The 13474-nt window shown below is 35.7% G+C and overlaps 4 protein-coding genes across 4 annotated transcripts; 2 read left to right on the top strand and 2 right to left on the bottom strand.

Annotated features, from left to right (window-relative positions):
• Window positions 1-1885: 1885 nt before the first annotated feature.
• Window positions 1886-3263, top strand: LOC112162226 (cystatin). Its single transcript, XM_024297973.2, has 3 exons — window positions 1886-2623; window positions 2817-2927; window positions 3094-3263. The coding sequence occupies exons 1-3, from the start codon at window positions 2423-2425 to the stop codon at window positions 3169-3171; spliced, it is 390 nt and encodes a 129-aa protein (XP_024153741.1). The 5' UTR covers window positions 1886-2422; the 3' UTR covers window positions 3172-3263.
• Window positions 3264-5726: 2463 nt separating this feature from the next.
• LOC118599706 (cystatin-like) lies at window positions 5727-6668 on the top strand. The gene is made up of 3 exons (XM_036215490.1): window positions 5727-5923; window positions 6257-6367; window positions 6552-6668. Exons 1-3 carry the CDS (start codon window positions 5798-5800, stop codon window positions 6627-6629), a joined length of 315 nt encoding a protein of 104 aa, XP_036071383.1. The 5' UTR covers window positions 5727-5797; the 3' UTR covers window positions 6630-6668.
• Window positions 6669-8099: 1431 nt separating this feature from the next.
• LOC112162241 (cystatin-like) lies at window positions 8100-9218 on the bottom strand. The gene is made up of 3 exons (XM_024297992.2): window positions 8606-9218; window positions 8376-8486; window positions 8100-8269 (listed from the first exon to the last, which is right to left on the bottom strand). The coding sequence occupies exons 1-3, from the start codon at window positions 8801-8803 to the stop codon at window positions 8192-8194; spliced, it is 387 nt and encodes a 128-aa protein (XP_024153760.1). The 5' UTR covers window positions 8804-9218; the 3' UTR covers window positions 8100-8191.
• A 2185-nt stretch (window positions 9219-11403) lies between these two features.
• LOC112162191 (cystatin) lies at window positions 11404-12222 on the bottom strand. The gene is made up of 3 exons (XM_024297906.2): window positions 11923-12222; window positions 11693-11803; window positions 11404-11583 (listed from the first exon to the last, which is right to left on the bottom strand). Exons 1-3 carry the CDS (start codon window positions 12118-12120, stop codon window positions 11506-11508), a joined length of 387 nt encoding a protein of 128 aa, XP_024153674.1. The 5' UTR covers window positions 12121-12222; the 3' UTR covers window positions 11404-11505.
• Window positions 12223-13474: the final 1252 nt, after the last annotated feature.

Here is a 13474-nt window from a genome sequence, read left to right as displayed (position 1 = left end):
TACCCCAGCTGCACGGTAGCTCAGAGATAAACACTCCAGAAGGTCATCTCCACCTCCCAAAAGACCGTCTGCCCTCTCCCCTCACTGGAGGAACTTCATCACTCCCGATGCCACAAGGGAGCCCAGAACATCATAAAAGACACCACACACCCTGGTCATCCCCTGTTTGAACTGCTGCCATCGGGCAGACGCAACAGACAATCCAGCGCAAGGACTAACAGATTCAAAAACAGTTTTTATCCAACTGCAATCACCATCCTAAATCCTGCAATGAAATCAAATGTACTTTAATGAAAGAGAACGTGTGTGGTTGAAGGTCTGTTTGTGTGATCGTCTGTAGGTATGCTAATGTTTTGATGACTTATTTATTACTCATTTTATTTCTGCTTTTTTATGACTGTTTTTTTGTGTCATGACTATTTATATACTTATTTTATCTTACTCTTATTTTTACTTGTATTTCTGCCTCTATTTTTTATTCTTAAACTCTCTTAATTTTAATTGTATTCTTTAGGAAAAGTATCAATGAAGCACTGATTAGTGAGCACTTTTAAATTTCATTGTACATGCGACAATGACTAAATAAATCTATTCTATTCTATTCTATTAGATCAGGGGTGTCCAAATCCAGGCCTCAAGGGCCGGTGTCTGAAATATTTTCTAACCAACCTGCCACTGAAGCTCCTCATTGATTAAACACACCCGATCCAGGTAATCAGCAGCATACGGCAGGGTTTTTGGGAAAACCAGCAGGAGGCCGGCTTTCAAAGCCTGGATTTGCACACCGCTGGTCTAGATACTAATGGTGGGTGAGGACCAGTCCATGACAAACCATTGATCCTGGTGGAGGATGGGGTTCAAGAGGACTGGAAACACCATCCAGAATGAAGAGAGGTAAACATGTGAATTTAAAAGTGAAAATATAATTGCGATTAGCTGAGAAGTAAAGGTGAGAAATGTAGCTAATGGTACAGTGTAAAGACTTAGATGAGGACTGGCATGTAGAGCGAGTAACAAGAACCCATCTGCACGATGGCGCTATGGTTTGTGTTTAGGATTCCAGTTCAAGTCTCGGCTGGGACCTCTCTGTGTGGAGCTTGCATGTTTTCCTTGTGTATGCCTGGGTTTGCTCTGGCTTTCCCCAACAGTCCAAAAAACAGCCATCATAGGTTAATTGGTGACTCTAATGTGTTGGAGTGATTGTGTGTCCTATGACAGACTAGTGACCACCCAGGGTGTACCCCACTCTTTCCTGACTATAGCAGTGAAACGATTCAGTAACCCAAGACCCCAGAAGGGAAGATGGGTTAAGAAGAAACAAAAGAACACCAAAGCTTCACAAAACGCAGTTTCATTTCAATACCACACCATGAAGTGAAAAAATTATACAAATCTTGACTGTGTGAAAGGCTTTGATCATAAAATAAAATGAAACAATATAAAGTTGTCTTGAAAGCCACCAATATTAAAGATTACATCTTTTAAATTCAAATATTAGAGCAACATTTACTAAACTGTTGGTTCTTTGAAAGGAAAACCCTTAGAGGTCCTGATAAATGTATCCTTTTTTCAAAATGCTATCAATTAAAATTTGCCGTGGCTTTTGAATTGATTTCAAAAAGCGAGACTTTGATTAGAACATCAAGAGTTTTTTTTTAAGCATGACATTTTTCCAAGATTGTTAGAAACTGAATCTATCATATCTTCATAATTTTGCACAATGTTTATCAGCTTTGTATTTCAAAATATGTGTCTGCAGATATGAAAGAAAGAATCATTTTGGTTTTAAGATTTGTAATGAGTTGTCCTTTATAGATTAAAAAGTTCATATCATCAACGTCATATGAAGGACTGGGACAAAGACAGTTAAATTATTGATGATAAAATGACAGAGACTGTCTTTGTGTGCTTTAATAGATGGTGATGTGAAGAATCCAATGCGAGAGACCAAGATTTGTAAATGGAAACTTACATTTAAAAAAATAAATATGACTAAAATAAACCCTGATCAATCAGAAATAAGACAGAATAAATGAGGGGCCAAAAAAAACTTCAACCTAGAGTAATGTTACTTAATATGAAAAAGCTGAATGTGAAAAAAGACACAACTGAACATAAAGATTTACTGCAGGTGATTAAACCAAGAACGACTCCAAATGAGACCAGCATCTAGACCTTAAAAAATCATAAGGACAAACTTCCTTATGGATATATAAGAACAAATTATTAAAATTATTTGGATAAATTAAAAAAAAGACCTCTGGAGAGATGACTAAAAGAAAGTAGATTTTGAGAATCTCCCTGCTGATTGGCTGAGATTCACCCCCAATAAACTGATAAACCATGATAAACCTGTGTATAAAACTGAAGAAAACATTGAAGTTATTCGTCTGTTTTTCGCATCTTTGGCTGCATTCACACAATGATGTGGAAATTGGCTTTTGCTTTCCTTGCTGTTCTGCTTGCTGTCGGGTTTGGTCAAAACCCAGATGGTGGGACCGACGTAAACGCCAATGACCCAGAAGTCCAGGCAGCTCTGAAGTTAGCCATGGAAGAATACAACAAAGCCTCCCCAGATATTTACTTCTTCAAAGTGGTGAAGGTCATCAGAGCTCAGATAACGGTTGGTAACATTTGACCAACATGCTCTGGAGATAAACAGGATTTGATTGAATTCAGAAAATAGGAAATATTCTTGGATAAAATTAAGCTACAGAATGATGCAGAAATCATTGTCTTTAAAACAATTTTTACTGTTGAAAGTGTGTTTTACTTGAAGATAACTTTAATCCTCTTTCTTTTTGTTTTTAATACAGCCTCGGGAAGGTTACAAGTGCACCCTTACTGTGATGATAGCAAGAACAGTGTGCAGAAAGGGTCGTCCGGCTAACTGGTGCCCTGTCTTCATTAATCCAGATCGGGCTAAGGTAGGATTGAAACATAAAATTAAATATAAATCGTCAAGTTATTTTTTTACCCTAAAGAGAATGTAAAAAAACAGTTCATTGTGTTTAATTTGGATACCACTCAAGCTATCAAAAAACAAAAATGACATTTGTCTGCATGAATGATGATTAATCCTTTGTCTTTCAGTCTTATCGATGCACATTTGTTGTGCGATACAATGAATGGGCAGGAATTTGGATGCTGGTGGATCAGGAGTGCCATTAGGAGACAACCACATTGATTCATCTGGATTGAAAGTTGTTCTCAAGTTAACTGGATTAAAACAAATTGAAGTAGTATTTGAATAATAAATAAAAGCCTTGATTTTAAAAAAAATGTTGTTGCTTTCTCTGTCCAGACATTTGTCATTGTGAGATTTTTCTGTACATTAATATATGAAAGCTTTTTAATTTTGAATAATACAATTGTACTCATAAGTTTATGTACCCTGGAAGAAATTATGAATTCCAGAATATTTTTCAGAGAATATGAATGATAACACAAAAACTTCTATTCCACTCATGGTTAGTGGTTGTATTATTTATTATTAAAAAACAGTATAAAAACTTTTTTAAGGAGTAAAGACAACAGAAACTTCCCAAACTACATAAATCAAAAGTTTGCATTGTAATACCTTGTATTCAAATTGATTTCATTTTTAAAGCAATCTTCATATACATGTAAAAATAAATATCAAAGTCCTGTACATATAGTAAGAATAAATAAAATAAAAAAGAGAGAGACCCTGAGGACGCTGTCAGCCCTAACCTTCTGTCAGCCGGGCGTCTACTTCCTGACCCAAGGAGTTAGAGCCCCGCAACCCCCAGCCTCCCATCACCCAAGGAGAAACCAGGGCGAGGAAACCATGGGGTCTCTTGAAGGGGTTCTTCTTTTTTTTTTTTCTTGTTGGGAGAAAACCCCAAGTTTTTGGTCCTGGCGAAAATATCTTCAATACAGAATTGATAACAGAAAAGGACAAAGCGTTTATTACATTTTGACACTTAAATATCACATAAAGAACAAATCATTGCATTTAAATAAACCAAATTGTATAGTTTCTTTGATAGTTTTGTGTAAAGAGCAGATTTGGACATCAAAGCTTTTCCAGTGTGACAATTTTCCAAGAAGATTTTTTTTGTTAAAAACTGAATCTATCGTATCTTAACGATGATACACTACTTTAATCAGCTTTTCCTAAAGAACAAAAATGTGTTTGCAGATATAAAGTTCCTAGAAAACAGTAAAACATTTTAGTAAAGATTATTTTTGGTTATAATAAGATTTGTAAAGATTTTGTCCTTCAAAGATAAGAAGTACAGATCATGAACCTCAACTGAAGGACCAGAACAGAAACTTCTTAGAGATCAGAAGGACATAGACTGTCCTGGCGTGTTTTAAGAAATGGTGGTGTAGAAAACCCAAAAGCAGGAGACTATTTTAATATATAAGTATCAACATGACAGAAAGAGACAGAGATCTACCAAAAATATGAGAACATTAGAAATCTGGGTTCAGTCTTGACTGATGTTACGAGAAAAATAAAATCTAAAAATGAGCAATGAAACATAAAGAATTACTGCAGACTTATAAACAAAGCCAACATCTTAACCTTAAAAATTTGTAATCTGTAGGAAAAATTTTAATGTCATTATTACGGAACAAATTATAATACGTTTTCATCAAGAATAGGCACTTAAAATGATGTGGTCATATTATGTATAAGTTTAATTCACTATTGGAGTGTGCTTTGACTTAAAACAGGCTTATTTTTCCTTCTCTAACACAGTTTCTTAAATCCTTCAAGTACGTCCTAACTGTGAAAATAGCAAGAACCGAGTGCATCAAGTACAGCATGAAGGGAAGGTGCCCTGTCTTCACTGATCCCATTTGGAAAATGGTAGTTATTGTCATAAATGTTCTCAAGAGGCAATAAACAGTTCATATTCCACTGCCATATAAGGCATCTTAAAGAAAAATTGAAGATGTTGTCTGCATGAATGATGATTTCTGAACATTTGTCTTTCAGATTCATCGTTGCAAATTTGTTGTGTACAACAGTGTGTGGTTCCAACGTTGGATGTTGGTGGAACAGAGGTGCTCTTAGGAGAAAATCACAAGGATTCCTCTGGATTGAAGTTGTTTGACGGTTCACTTTTACTCAAAGTTGATTTAGTTTTCTTTAGAAGAGTTGCTAAACAAGTCATATTGTGAAAACAAGACTGGAGAAATAAATGATTGAAACATTAAAATAATATTTGACCAATAAAACTTTCTTAAACTTTGGTTGAAGAAAAATGCAATTTGTTAAAGAACTGATAATCATATGGAACTACTGTTTGATGTCAAATATATCCAGTAATACCATGGTACTAGTAAATACTCAATTCTGATTGGCACTAATGGCTACCTATAAAAAAAGTTCTGCTCAAGTATCTGTGCTGGCCTAAATGTCAGTTGATAAACACAACAACAGAAACTTGAAAGGTGTGTAAAACAGACATTATTCCAAAGTTTGTCACAACAAGACAATAGAAAAGATCTCTGTCCTTCAAATGTCTCTAAGATGGACATGGCAGGATCTTTATATCTGGATCTGTTATAGAACAGATTATAATAATCTAAAAAGTCCTTTAGAGAGATGACTCAGAAAGCTGAGACTCACTGCTGATTGGCTAAGACCCTCTCTGATGTGCTGATAAACCATGATGGACCTGTGTGTATAAAACATTGAGGTTATTTGTCTGTTTGTGTCTTTGGCTGCGTTCAAGGAACAACAAAGATGTGGAAATTGGCTGTTCCTCTCCTCTCAGTTCTGCTTGCTGTTGGGTTTTGTCAAGACCCAGGAGGTTTGATGGATGTAAACGCCAACGATCCAGGAGTCCAAACAGCTCTGAAGTTAGCTATGGATGAATACAACAAGGCCTCCCCAGATATTTACCTTTATAAAGTGGTGAAGATTATAAGGGTTCAGAGAAAGGTTTGTAACATTTGACCGATGAGCTCTGTGGATGAACAGGATTCGATAAAATCTAGAAAATATTAAATACTTTTGAACCATTGGTCACAGTTAGACTATCTTACAGGACTACTTGTACTATTTTCAGACACATTTGAAAAATATTTGCATTTTTTTATATTTGAAACCTTTGACATACTTATTTTTTATACATCATGACTAATTTATTTAAAAGAATATGCAAATTAGTTTGATATTTTTATATGTTTATATCCAGTCATTTATGAAGTATCTGGCAAATTGATTTACTACTAAAGTTTTATCTCTTGTAAATTAACAAAATTCCTCTTTCAGTACCTGGAAGGCTACGAGTACACCCTGACTGTGATGATAGCAAGAACTGTGTGCAAGAAGGGCAGCATGGCTGAGTCCTGTCCTGTCTTCATTAATCCTGATCGTGCCAAGGTGATTGTATTAAGAGATAAAATGCACTAAGATAAAAAATGTTTGCCCTAAAGTGATCCTGAAAAAAGCAGATTAGATGTGCCTGTGTTCAGCTGTATTCCACTACTTTTTAAGACATTTTTAAAATAAACATATGAAGGCGTTTGTCTGTACAAATGATGATTTTCAAACATTTGTCTTTCAGACTCATCAATGCAAATTTGTTGTTTGCAACTGCTTGTGGGTGCCACAATGGATGCTGCTGGAACAGAAGTGCTTTTAGGAAAAAAAACAAGAAATAATCTGGATTGAAATGATTAAACACCAACATACCATGTGACTAATAACACATTCAATTTAAAAATCTCCTGTTGCTTTGTGTGATTGACGTTTAGTTGTCCAGACATTGGTCAACTGTAGTGGGATTTTTCTCTGTATTATTTACACTTTGCTTAAATTTCTGAATTGAATCAGATTGAAATTTTATTGTCATTGCAACAAATACAATTACAAAAAAACTGTTAGACGGCAAAGAGAGCCAGGTTTGCAGGGAAGGTGGGATATCATGAAAGAGAGAGGAAAACAGTGATAGTAGTAGTGATAGTGATAGACACTGTAGGATATAATAATTCGACCACCATGTCAATGTGATAGACAAATGGACTTAAGTATGGTATTATGAAGTCTTGCTGGATCTAAATGCACTGAGATTCAAGACAGCTGAAAGATGCAGCAAACAATTGCATTCATTTCATGCAAAAAGCTACATTTTTACTTTCATTGCAAGTTTAGAAGGTTGGTTCCTTCTCTGTATCAAAGGTTCTTTGGAAGGAGACTAAAATCCAAAGCTCTGCTGGCCTGGGTAACACCTTTAATACACCATTGGAACACTATTGGTGAATTGTAAGTTAATTAATGAAGGAAGTGGGATTTCCAAAGCACCAAGGAACTTGAATTTGTTGTAAAAGTAGCAAAAATATAGACATCATTAAATAAATCATTTTTTATAATGAACTTTTGTCTAAACAAATAGTAAATGGTGTGTAGTTACATAGCCTCTTACTAGGAGGCCCAAAGGGCTTTACAGTCACAGTTCCATTCACCCCTACAGACACATTCACAGACTGATGGTAGCTCCTCAGGCGCCAACCTATAACTACCAGGATCAATGTGTGAACTGAACTTGAGATCTTCTAGTCCAGGAGTTGGCAACCTTTAACAGTAAAAGAGCCATTTGGGCTTGTTATTTACTGATCAAAACCAAGAAGGAGCTGCATAGTCTTACTTTTGTCTTTAAGAAATTTGGATTTACATTCGTGACCTTCTGGTTTTTAATAATAAATATGAATTATGGCTATTTTTTGGCACAAACAAAGGAAAAAATATAAAAAGGACTTAGCATGTCCCAAAATGTGATGCTTATCTACATTCATTTATTTTTTTGTTCTTATTCCCCTCTTTATCCTCAGCAGTCTTTCACTGCTGGGTTTTGTTATTTTAGTTTGGGGTTGAACCTTGGTAGTCTTAGTTTGCTGGCTTTGTTTATTTGTATTATAGGTAGTTTTGGTTAGGGGGAGCTGCTGACTCCTGGGTCAGCAGTCTCCATTTATGTTTGGCAAAGGAGCCTCCATCGAGAGCTAAAGGAGCCACATGTGGATCTGGAGCAACAGGTTGGAGATCTTTGTTCTAGTCAGAGGTCAATAGCTCAACTTCTGCACCAGGGTCACACAAAACAACAGCAGATTTTTAAATTAAAGGTTTTATTGGTCAAATGTTTTTTAGTGCTTAACAGTTCAGGTTTATCTGTAAACAACTTCAATCCAGATGAATCCGTGTGGTTTTCTGTTAGTAGCACTTCTTCTCCAGCAACATCCATCGTTGGAACCACGCACTGTTGTACACAACAAATGTGCATTGATAAGTCTGAAAGACAAATGTTCAGAAATCATCATTCATGCAAACATCTTCAGTTGTTAGTTGAATATGAACTGTTTTATCGTTTCTTCTGGATAAAAAACACGTCTTATACCATTTTCCAAATGGGATCAGTGAAGACAGGACACACTGGGTCCATGCTGTCCTTGATGCACTCCGTTCTTTCTATCATCACAGTTAGGATGTACTTGTAACCGTCCTGAAACTGTTTGAAAAAACAAAATGATTCTGTTTTAGGTCAAATACTTCTGCATTATATAACCAGATTAACAGAAAACATGGATTAATTATAGCACATAAATTCATCAGTCAAATGTTACCAACCTTTCTCTGAACCCGGATCACCTTCACCACTGTGTAGAAGTAAATATCTCTGGAGGCTTTGTTGTATTCATCCATGGCAAACTTCAGGGCTGTCTGGACTCCCTGATCATTGGCTTTCATCTCCACAAAACCTTCCGTGTCTACACTAAACCCAACAGCAAACAGGGCTGCGAGCAAAAGAAAAGCCAATTTCCACATCTTTGTTGTTCCTTGAACTCAGCCGAAGACACAAGAACGGATAAAATTCTTTAATTTTTCGTGCAGTTTTATACACGCAAGTTTATCAGCATATGGGGAGGGAGGGGGGTCCTCAACCAATCAGCTGCAAGAGTCTTAACTTTCTAAGTAATCTCTGGAGGGCTTAGTGATTGTTATTATCTGTTCTTTAATATCGATCAGCACATTTTCCATTTATATCACCCTGTTTAGGTCAAAGTTTTTTTTATATTACCCATCAATTATTCATCATTTTTCCTGTTTATCTGTTTGGTTTTATGATGTTCATGGTCATTTTTAAAATTAGGTTTCCATCCACTGGTCTCCTGAATTTAACCACTTCTTACCACCTTGTATTAAAACACGCAAAGACCGTTTCTGTCCTTTCTCATCAATCTCTAAACAGTTTTTCCTGTTTTTTTTCATAAAAACTTAATGATCTGTACTTCTGTCAATAAAGGAGAACTACTTACAAATCATGATGACTCTTCATATCTGCAAACACACATTTTTAAGTAAGGCTAATAAAAGTAGTGCATCATTAAGAAGAAATCGTGATAATAGCAAAAACCGAGCACATCAAGGACAGCATGGAAGGAACATGCCCTACATTTTCTGATCCAGTTTTGGAAAATAGTATAAGGAGTGTTTTTTTCCTGAAGAAACAGCAAAATAGCTCATATTCCACTGTGAATCAAAATTCCCCAAAAAATAAAAATTAAATTATGGCTCATCAACTCTTACAGCTGCACACACAAACAAATAAACCTGATATTGTGTTTAAATGTTGTTTTGTTTTCATGTTTTTAATGTTACATTGGGATTTTTTATATTATCTATTTGTATAGTAAATGTTTGTTTATTTATTTTATTTTATTGTATATGTATTTGTGCTTTTTAACATCATGTCCAAGAAACTACAGATGAAAACTTGCTTGATTTTTCAAATTGCACTGTCCCCTTTATAAATAAACTATCAATATTATTAAATGGTAGATTCAGTCTCTAACAAGAAAAAAATGGGAAAAATGAACAATTGTGATGTTCAAATCTGCTCTAGGCACATTACTATGACAGGAATTATGAAATTGTGTTTATAGAAATGTATATGACAGTCTGGGTGAGTCCTTGATTCCATAAAAAGTCATAACAGACACTTATGAAAGCAGTTCTGGTCACATTCTCTGAATGTTCTGCATCATTACTTTGGCCTAAACTCCACTGGTTGCTGGAACAGCAGAAACTTGATACATACAAAATTATTCCACAGTGTTATCACAACAGCACGACAGTAGAAAGATCTCTGTATTTCAAACACTTCTATGATGGACATGTTAGTAACTCTGTCAACTATTACTATCAACTACAAAGTTTCATTTAATTGGAAATAGTCTGTTGTTTGTCTTTCTGTCTTATTTACATTATTGTTTGATACAGAGAAGTATGTGTTTTAAATTATTTTATTATAAATTCATTCATTCATTTTCCTGACCGCTTCTTCCCTTTCGGGGTCGCGGGGGTGCCGGAGCCTATCCTAGCTACTGAAGGGCAAAGGCGGGGTACACCCTGGACAGGTCGCCAGTCTGTCACAGGGCTTTTTATTATAAATTGATAAAAGAAATTGTTTGTTTGTCCGTGCAACAGTGGACCCACTCTACACCCACTTTAAGATGGTCCATGGGAGTTGTGCTTTGTGTATTTCGAGAAGCTGAAGATCTGAATTCTTTGTGTAATTTTAAGTAATCTCTTTAAAGGCATTATTTCACATTCTGAAGTTATACATATCAAGGAACTCAAGAAACAATTGTTGGAGGACTGTTTGAATTTACAATACTTCATTGTCAAGCAGCACATTTAATATCTTGTTATTTATTGATTTATCAAATACAATTTTTATTTTATTTTCTTAAAAATAAACTAAGCAAACAGCAGAGATAAACATCCATTGACACATACTGTAGATCAAACTTAGTATAAGTGGTTTGACACTGATTGATTAATACATATACATAAGCTTATGTCAACATACACCTGTAAATAATGTAATTGTTACTCTTAATCATAAATTCATTAACTTTCATATAGCCACGGGGAGCCCTCTGTCCTAAGCCTGGATAAATTTGGATTTACATACTTGACCTTCTGGTTTTTAATAATAAATATGAATTATGGCTATTTTTTGACAAAAACAAATGAAAAAAAAACAAAAAACTTAGCATCTCTCAAAATGTGATACCTACCTACATTCTTTTATTTTTTTGTCCTTTTTTCCCTCTTTGTCCTCAGCAGTCTTACACTGCTAGGTTTGTTATTTTAGTTTGGGGTTGAACCTTGGTAGTCTTAGTTTGCTGGCTTTGTTTATTTGTATTATAGGTAGTTTTGGTTAGGGGGAGCTGCTAACTCCTACAGTCAACATGTCTGGGTCAGCAGTCTCCATGACCTATTTTATGTTTGGCCAAGGAGCCACCATGGAGAGATAAAAGAACCTCATGTGGATCTGGAGGAACAGGTTGGAGATCTTTGTTCAAGTCAGAGGTCGATAGCTCAACTTCTGCACCAGGGTCACACAAAACAACAGCAGATTTCTAAATTAAAGGTTTTATTGGTCAAATGTTTTTTAGTGCTTAACAGTTCAGGTTTATCTGTAAACAACTTCAATCCAGATGAACCCGTGTGGTTTTCTGTTAGTTGCACTTCTTCTCCAGCAACATCCATCGTTGGGACAACGCACTGTTGTACACAACAAATGTGCATCGATAAGTCTGAAAGACAAATGTTCAGAAATCATCATTCATGCAGACAAACATCTTCAGTTGGTAGCTGAATATGAACTGTTTTGTCGTTTTTTCAGGATAAAAACACGTCTTATACCATTTTCCAAATGGGATCAGTGAAGACAGGACACACTGGGTCCATGCTGTCCTTGATGCACTCCGTTCTTTCTATCATCACAGTTAGGATGTACTTGTAACCGTCCTGAAACTGTTAGAAAAAACAAACGGATTCTGTTTTAGGTCAAATACTTCTGCATTATATAACCAGATTAACAGAAAACATGGATTAATTATAGCACATAAATTCATCAGTCAAATGTTACCAACCTTTCTCTGAACCCGGATCACCTTCACCACTGTGTAGAAGTAAATATCTCTGGAGGCTTTGTTGTATTCATCCATGGCAAACTTCAGGGCTGTCTGGACTCCCTGATCATTGGCTTTCATCTCCACAAAACCTTCCGTGTCTACACTAAACCCAACAGCAAACAGGGCTGCGAGCAAAAGAAAAGCCAATTTCCACATCTTTGTTGTTCCTTGAACTCTGCCAAAGACACAAGAACGGATAAAATTCTTCCATTTTTCGTGCAGTTTTATACACGCAAGTTTATCAGCATATAGGGAGGGAGGGGGGTCCTCAACCAATCAGCTGCAAGAGTCTTAACTTTCTAAGTAATCTCTGGAGGGCTTAGTGATTGTTATTATCTGTTCTTTAATATCGATCAGCACATTTTCCATTTATATCACCCTGTTTAGGTCAAAGTTTTTTTAATATAACCCATCAATTATTCATCATTTTTCCTGTTTATCTGTTTGGTTTTATGATGTTCATGGTCATTTTTAAAATTAGGTTTCCATCCACTGGTCTCCTGAATTTAACCACTTCTTACCACCTTGTATTAAAACACGCAAAGACCTTTCTGTCCTTTCTCATCAATCTCTAAACAGTTTTTTCCTGTTTTTTTCTTAAAAACGTAATGATTTGTACTTTCTGTCAATAAAGGAGAACTACTTACAAATCATGATGACTCTTCATATCTGCAAACACACATTTTTAAGTAAGGCTGATAAAAGTAGTGCATCATTAAGAAGAAATCGTGATAATAGCAAAAACCGAGCACATCAAGGACAGCATGGAAGGAACATGCCCTACATTTTCTGATCCAGTTTTGGAAAATAGTATAGGAGTATTTTTGTCCTGAAGAAACAGTAAAATAGCTCATATTCCACTGTGAATCAAAATTCCAAACAAAAATAAAAATTAAATTGTGGCTCATCAACTTTTACAGCTGCACACACAAACAAATAAACCTGATATTGTGTTTAAATGTTGTTTTGTTTTCATGTTTTTAATGTTACATTGGGATTTTTTAAATTATCTATTTGTATAGTAAATGTTTGTTTATTTATTTTATTTTGTTTTATTGTATATGTATTTGTGCTTTTTAACATCATGCCCAAGGAACTACAGATGAAAACTTGCTTGATTTTTCAAATTGCACTGTCCCCTTTTAAATAAACTATCAATATTGTAACAGCTGTCCTAGCCGTTCAAATACGTAGGCCTAGATGGAGCAGAACTCAACTATGCTAAGACTAGCGAGGTGTTAGCATCTACCGCTTATACCTTTAGCGCAGGCAGGAGGACGAGCTAACCCGTGTCTCGTACACCGCAGGACCCCGGGCAGCCTGATGTTCAAGTGGCACGACAAAATGGCTGAGTACAGTGTCTTCAGTTTAACCACTTTATTAGGCCAACATGACATCCAGCAGGATTGCAGAACACTGAACAACACTGCAAAGGTCTTGCATTGAAACAGAAACCTCACTCATGGTTTGAACAACAATAAAACAAAAATCCCACAATGCACTACTCCTG

Source organism: Oryzias melastigma, linkage group LG15 (assembly GCF_002922805.2).
Source record: "Oryzias melastigma strain HK-1 linkage group LG15, ASM292280v2, whole genome shotgun sequence".
Lineage (NCBI taxonomy): Eukaryota > Metazoa > Chordata > Actinopteri > Beloniformes > Adrianichthyidae > Oryzias > Oryzias melastigma.
The sequence above is the reverse complement of the archived record's forward strand: the minus strand, read 5'-3'. Positions and strand labels throughout refer to the sequence as shown.

Coding starts and splice junctions, on each gene's coding strand:
- LOC112162226 (XM_024297973.2), top strand. CDS start 2,423: ATGATGTGGAAATTGGCTTTTGCTTTCCTTGCTGTTCTGCTTGCTGTC. Junction 2,624..2,816: donor TCATCAGAGCTCAGATAACG/GTTGGTAACATT, acceptor TTTTTAATACAG/CCTCGGGAAGGTTACAAGTG. Junction 2,928..3,093: donor TTAATCCAGATCGGGCTAAG/GTAGGATTGAAA, acceptor TTTGTCTTTCAG/TCTTATCGATGCACATTTGT.
- LOC118599706 (XM_036215490.1), top strand. CDS start 5,798: ATGGATGTAAACGCCAACGATCCAGGAGTCCAAACAGCTCTGAAGTTA. Junction 5,924..6,256: donor TTATAAGGGTTCAGAGAAAG/GTTTGTAACATT, acceptor TTCCTCTTTCAG/TACCTGGAAGGCTACGAGTA. Junction 6,368..6,551: donor TTAATCCTGATCGTGCCAAG/GTGATTGTATTA, acceptor TTTGTCTTTCAG/ACTCATCAATGCAAATTTGT.
- LOC112162241 (XM_024297992.2), bottom strand. CDS start 8,803: ATGTGGAAATTGGCTTTTCTTTTGCTCGCAGCCCTGTTTGCTGTTGGG. Junction 8,487..8,605: donor TGATCCGGGTTCAGAGAAAG/GTTGGTAACATT, acceptor TTTTTCAAACAG/TTTCAGGACGGTTACAAGTA. Junction 8,270..8,375: donor CTGATCCCATTTGGAAAATG/GTATAAGACGTG, acceptor TTTGTCTTTCAG/ACTTATCAATGCACATTTGT.
- LOC112162191 (XM_024297906.2), bottom strand. CDS start 12,120: ATGTGGAAATTGGCTTTTCTTTTGCTCGCAGCCCTGTTTGCTGTTGGG. Junction 11,804..11,922: donor TGATCCGGGTTCAGAGAAAG/GTTGGTAACATT, acceptor TTTTTCTAACAG/TTTCAGGACGGTTACAAGTA. Junction 11,584..11,692: donor CTGATCCCATTTGGAAAATG/GTATAAGACGTG, acceptor TTTGTCTTTCAG/ACTTATCGATGCACATTTGT.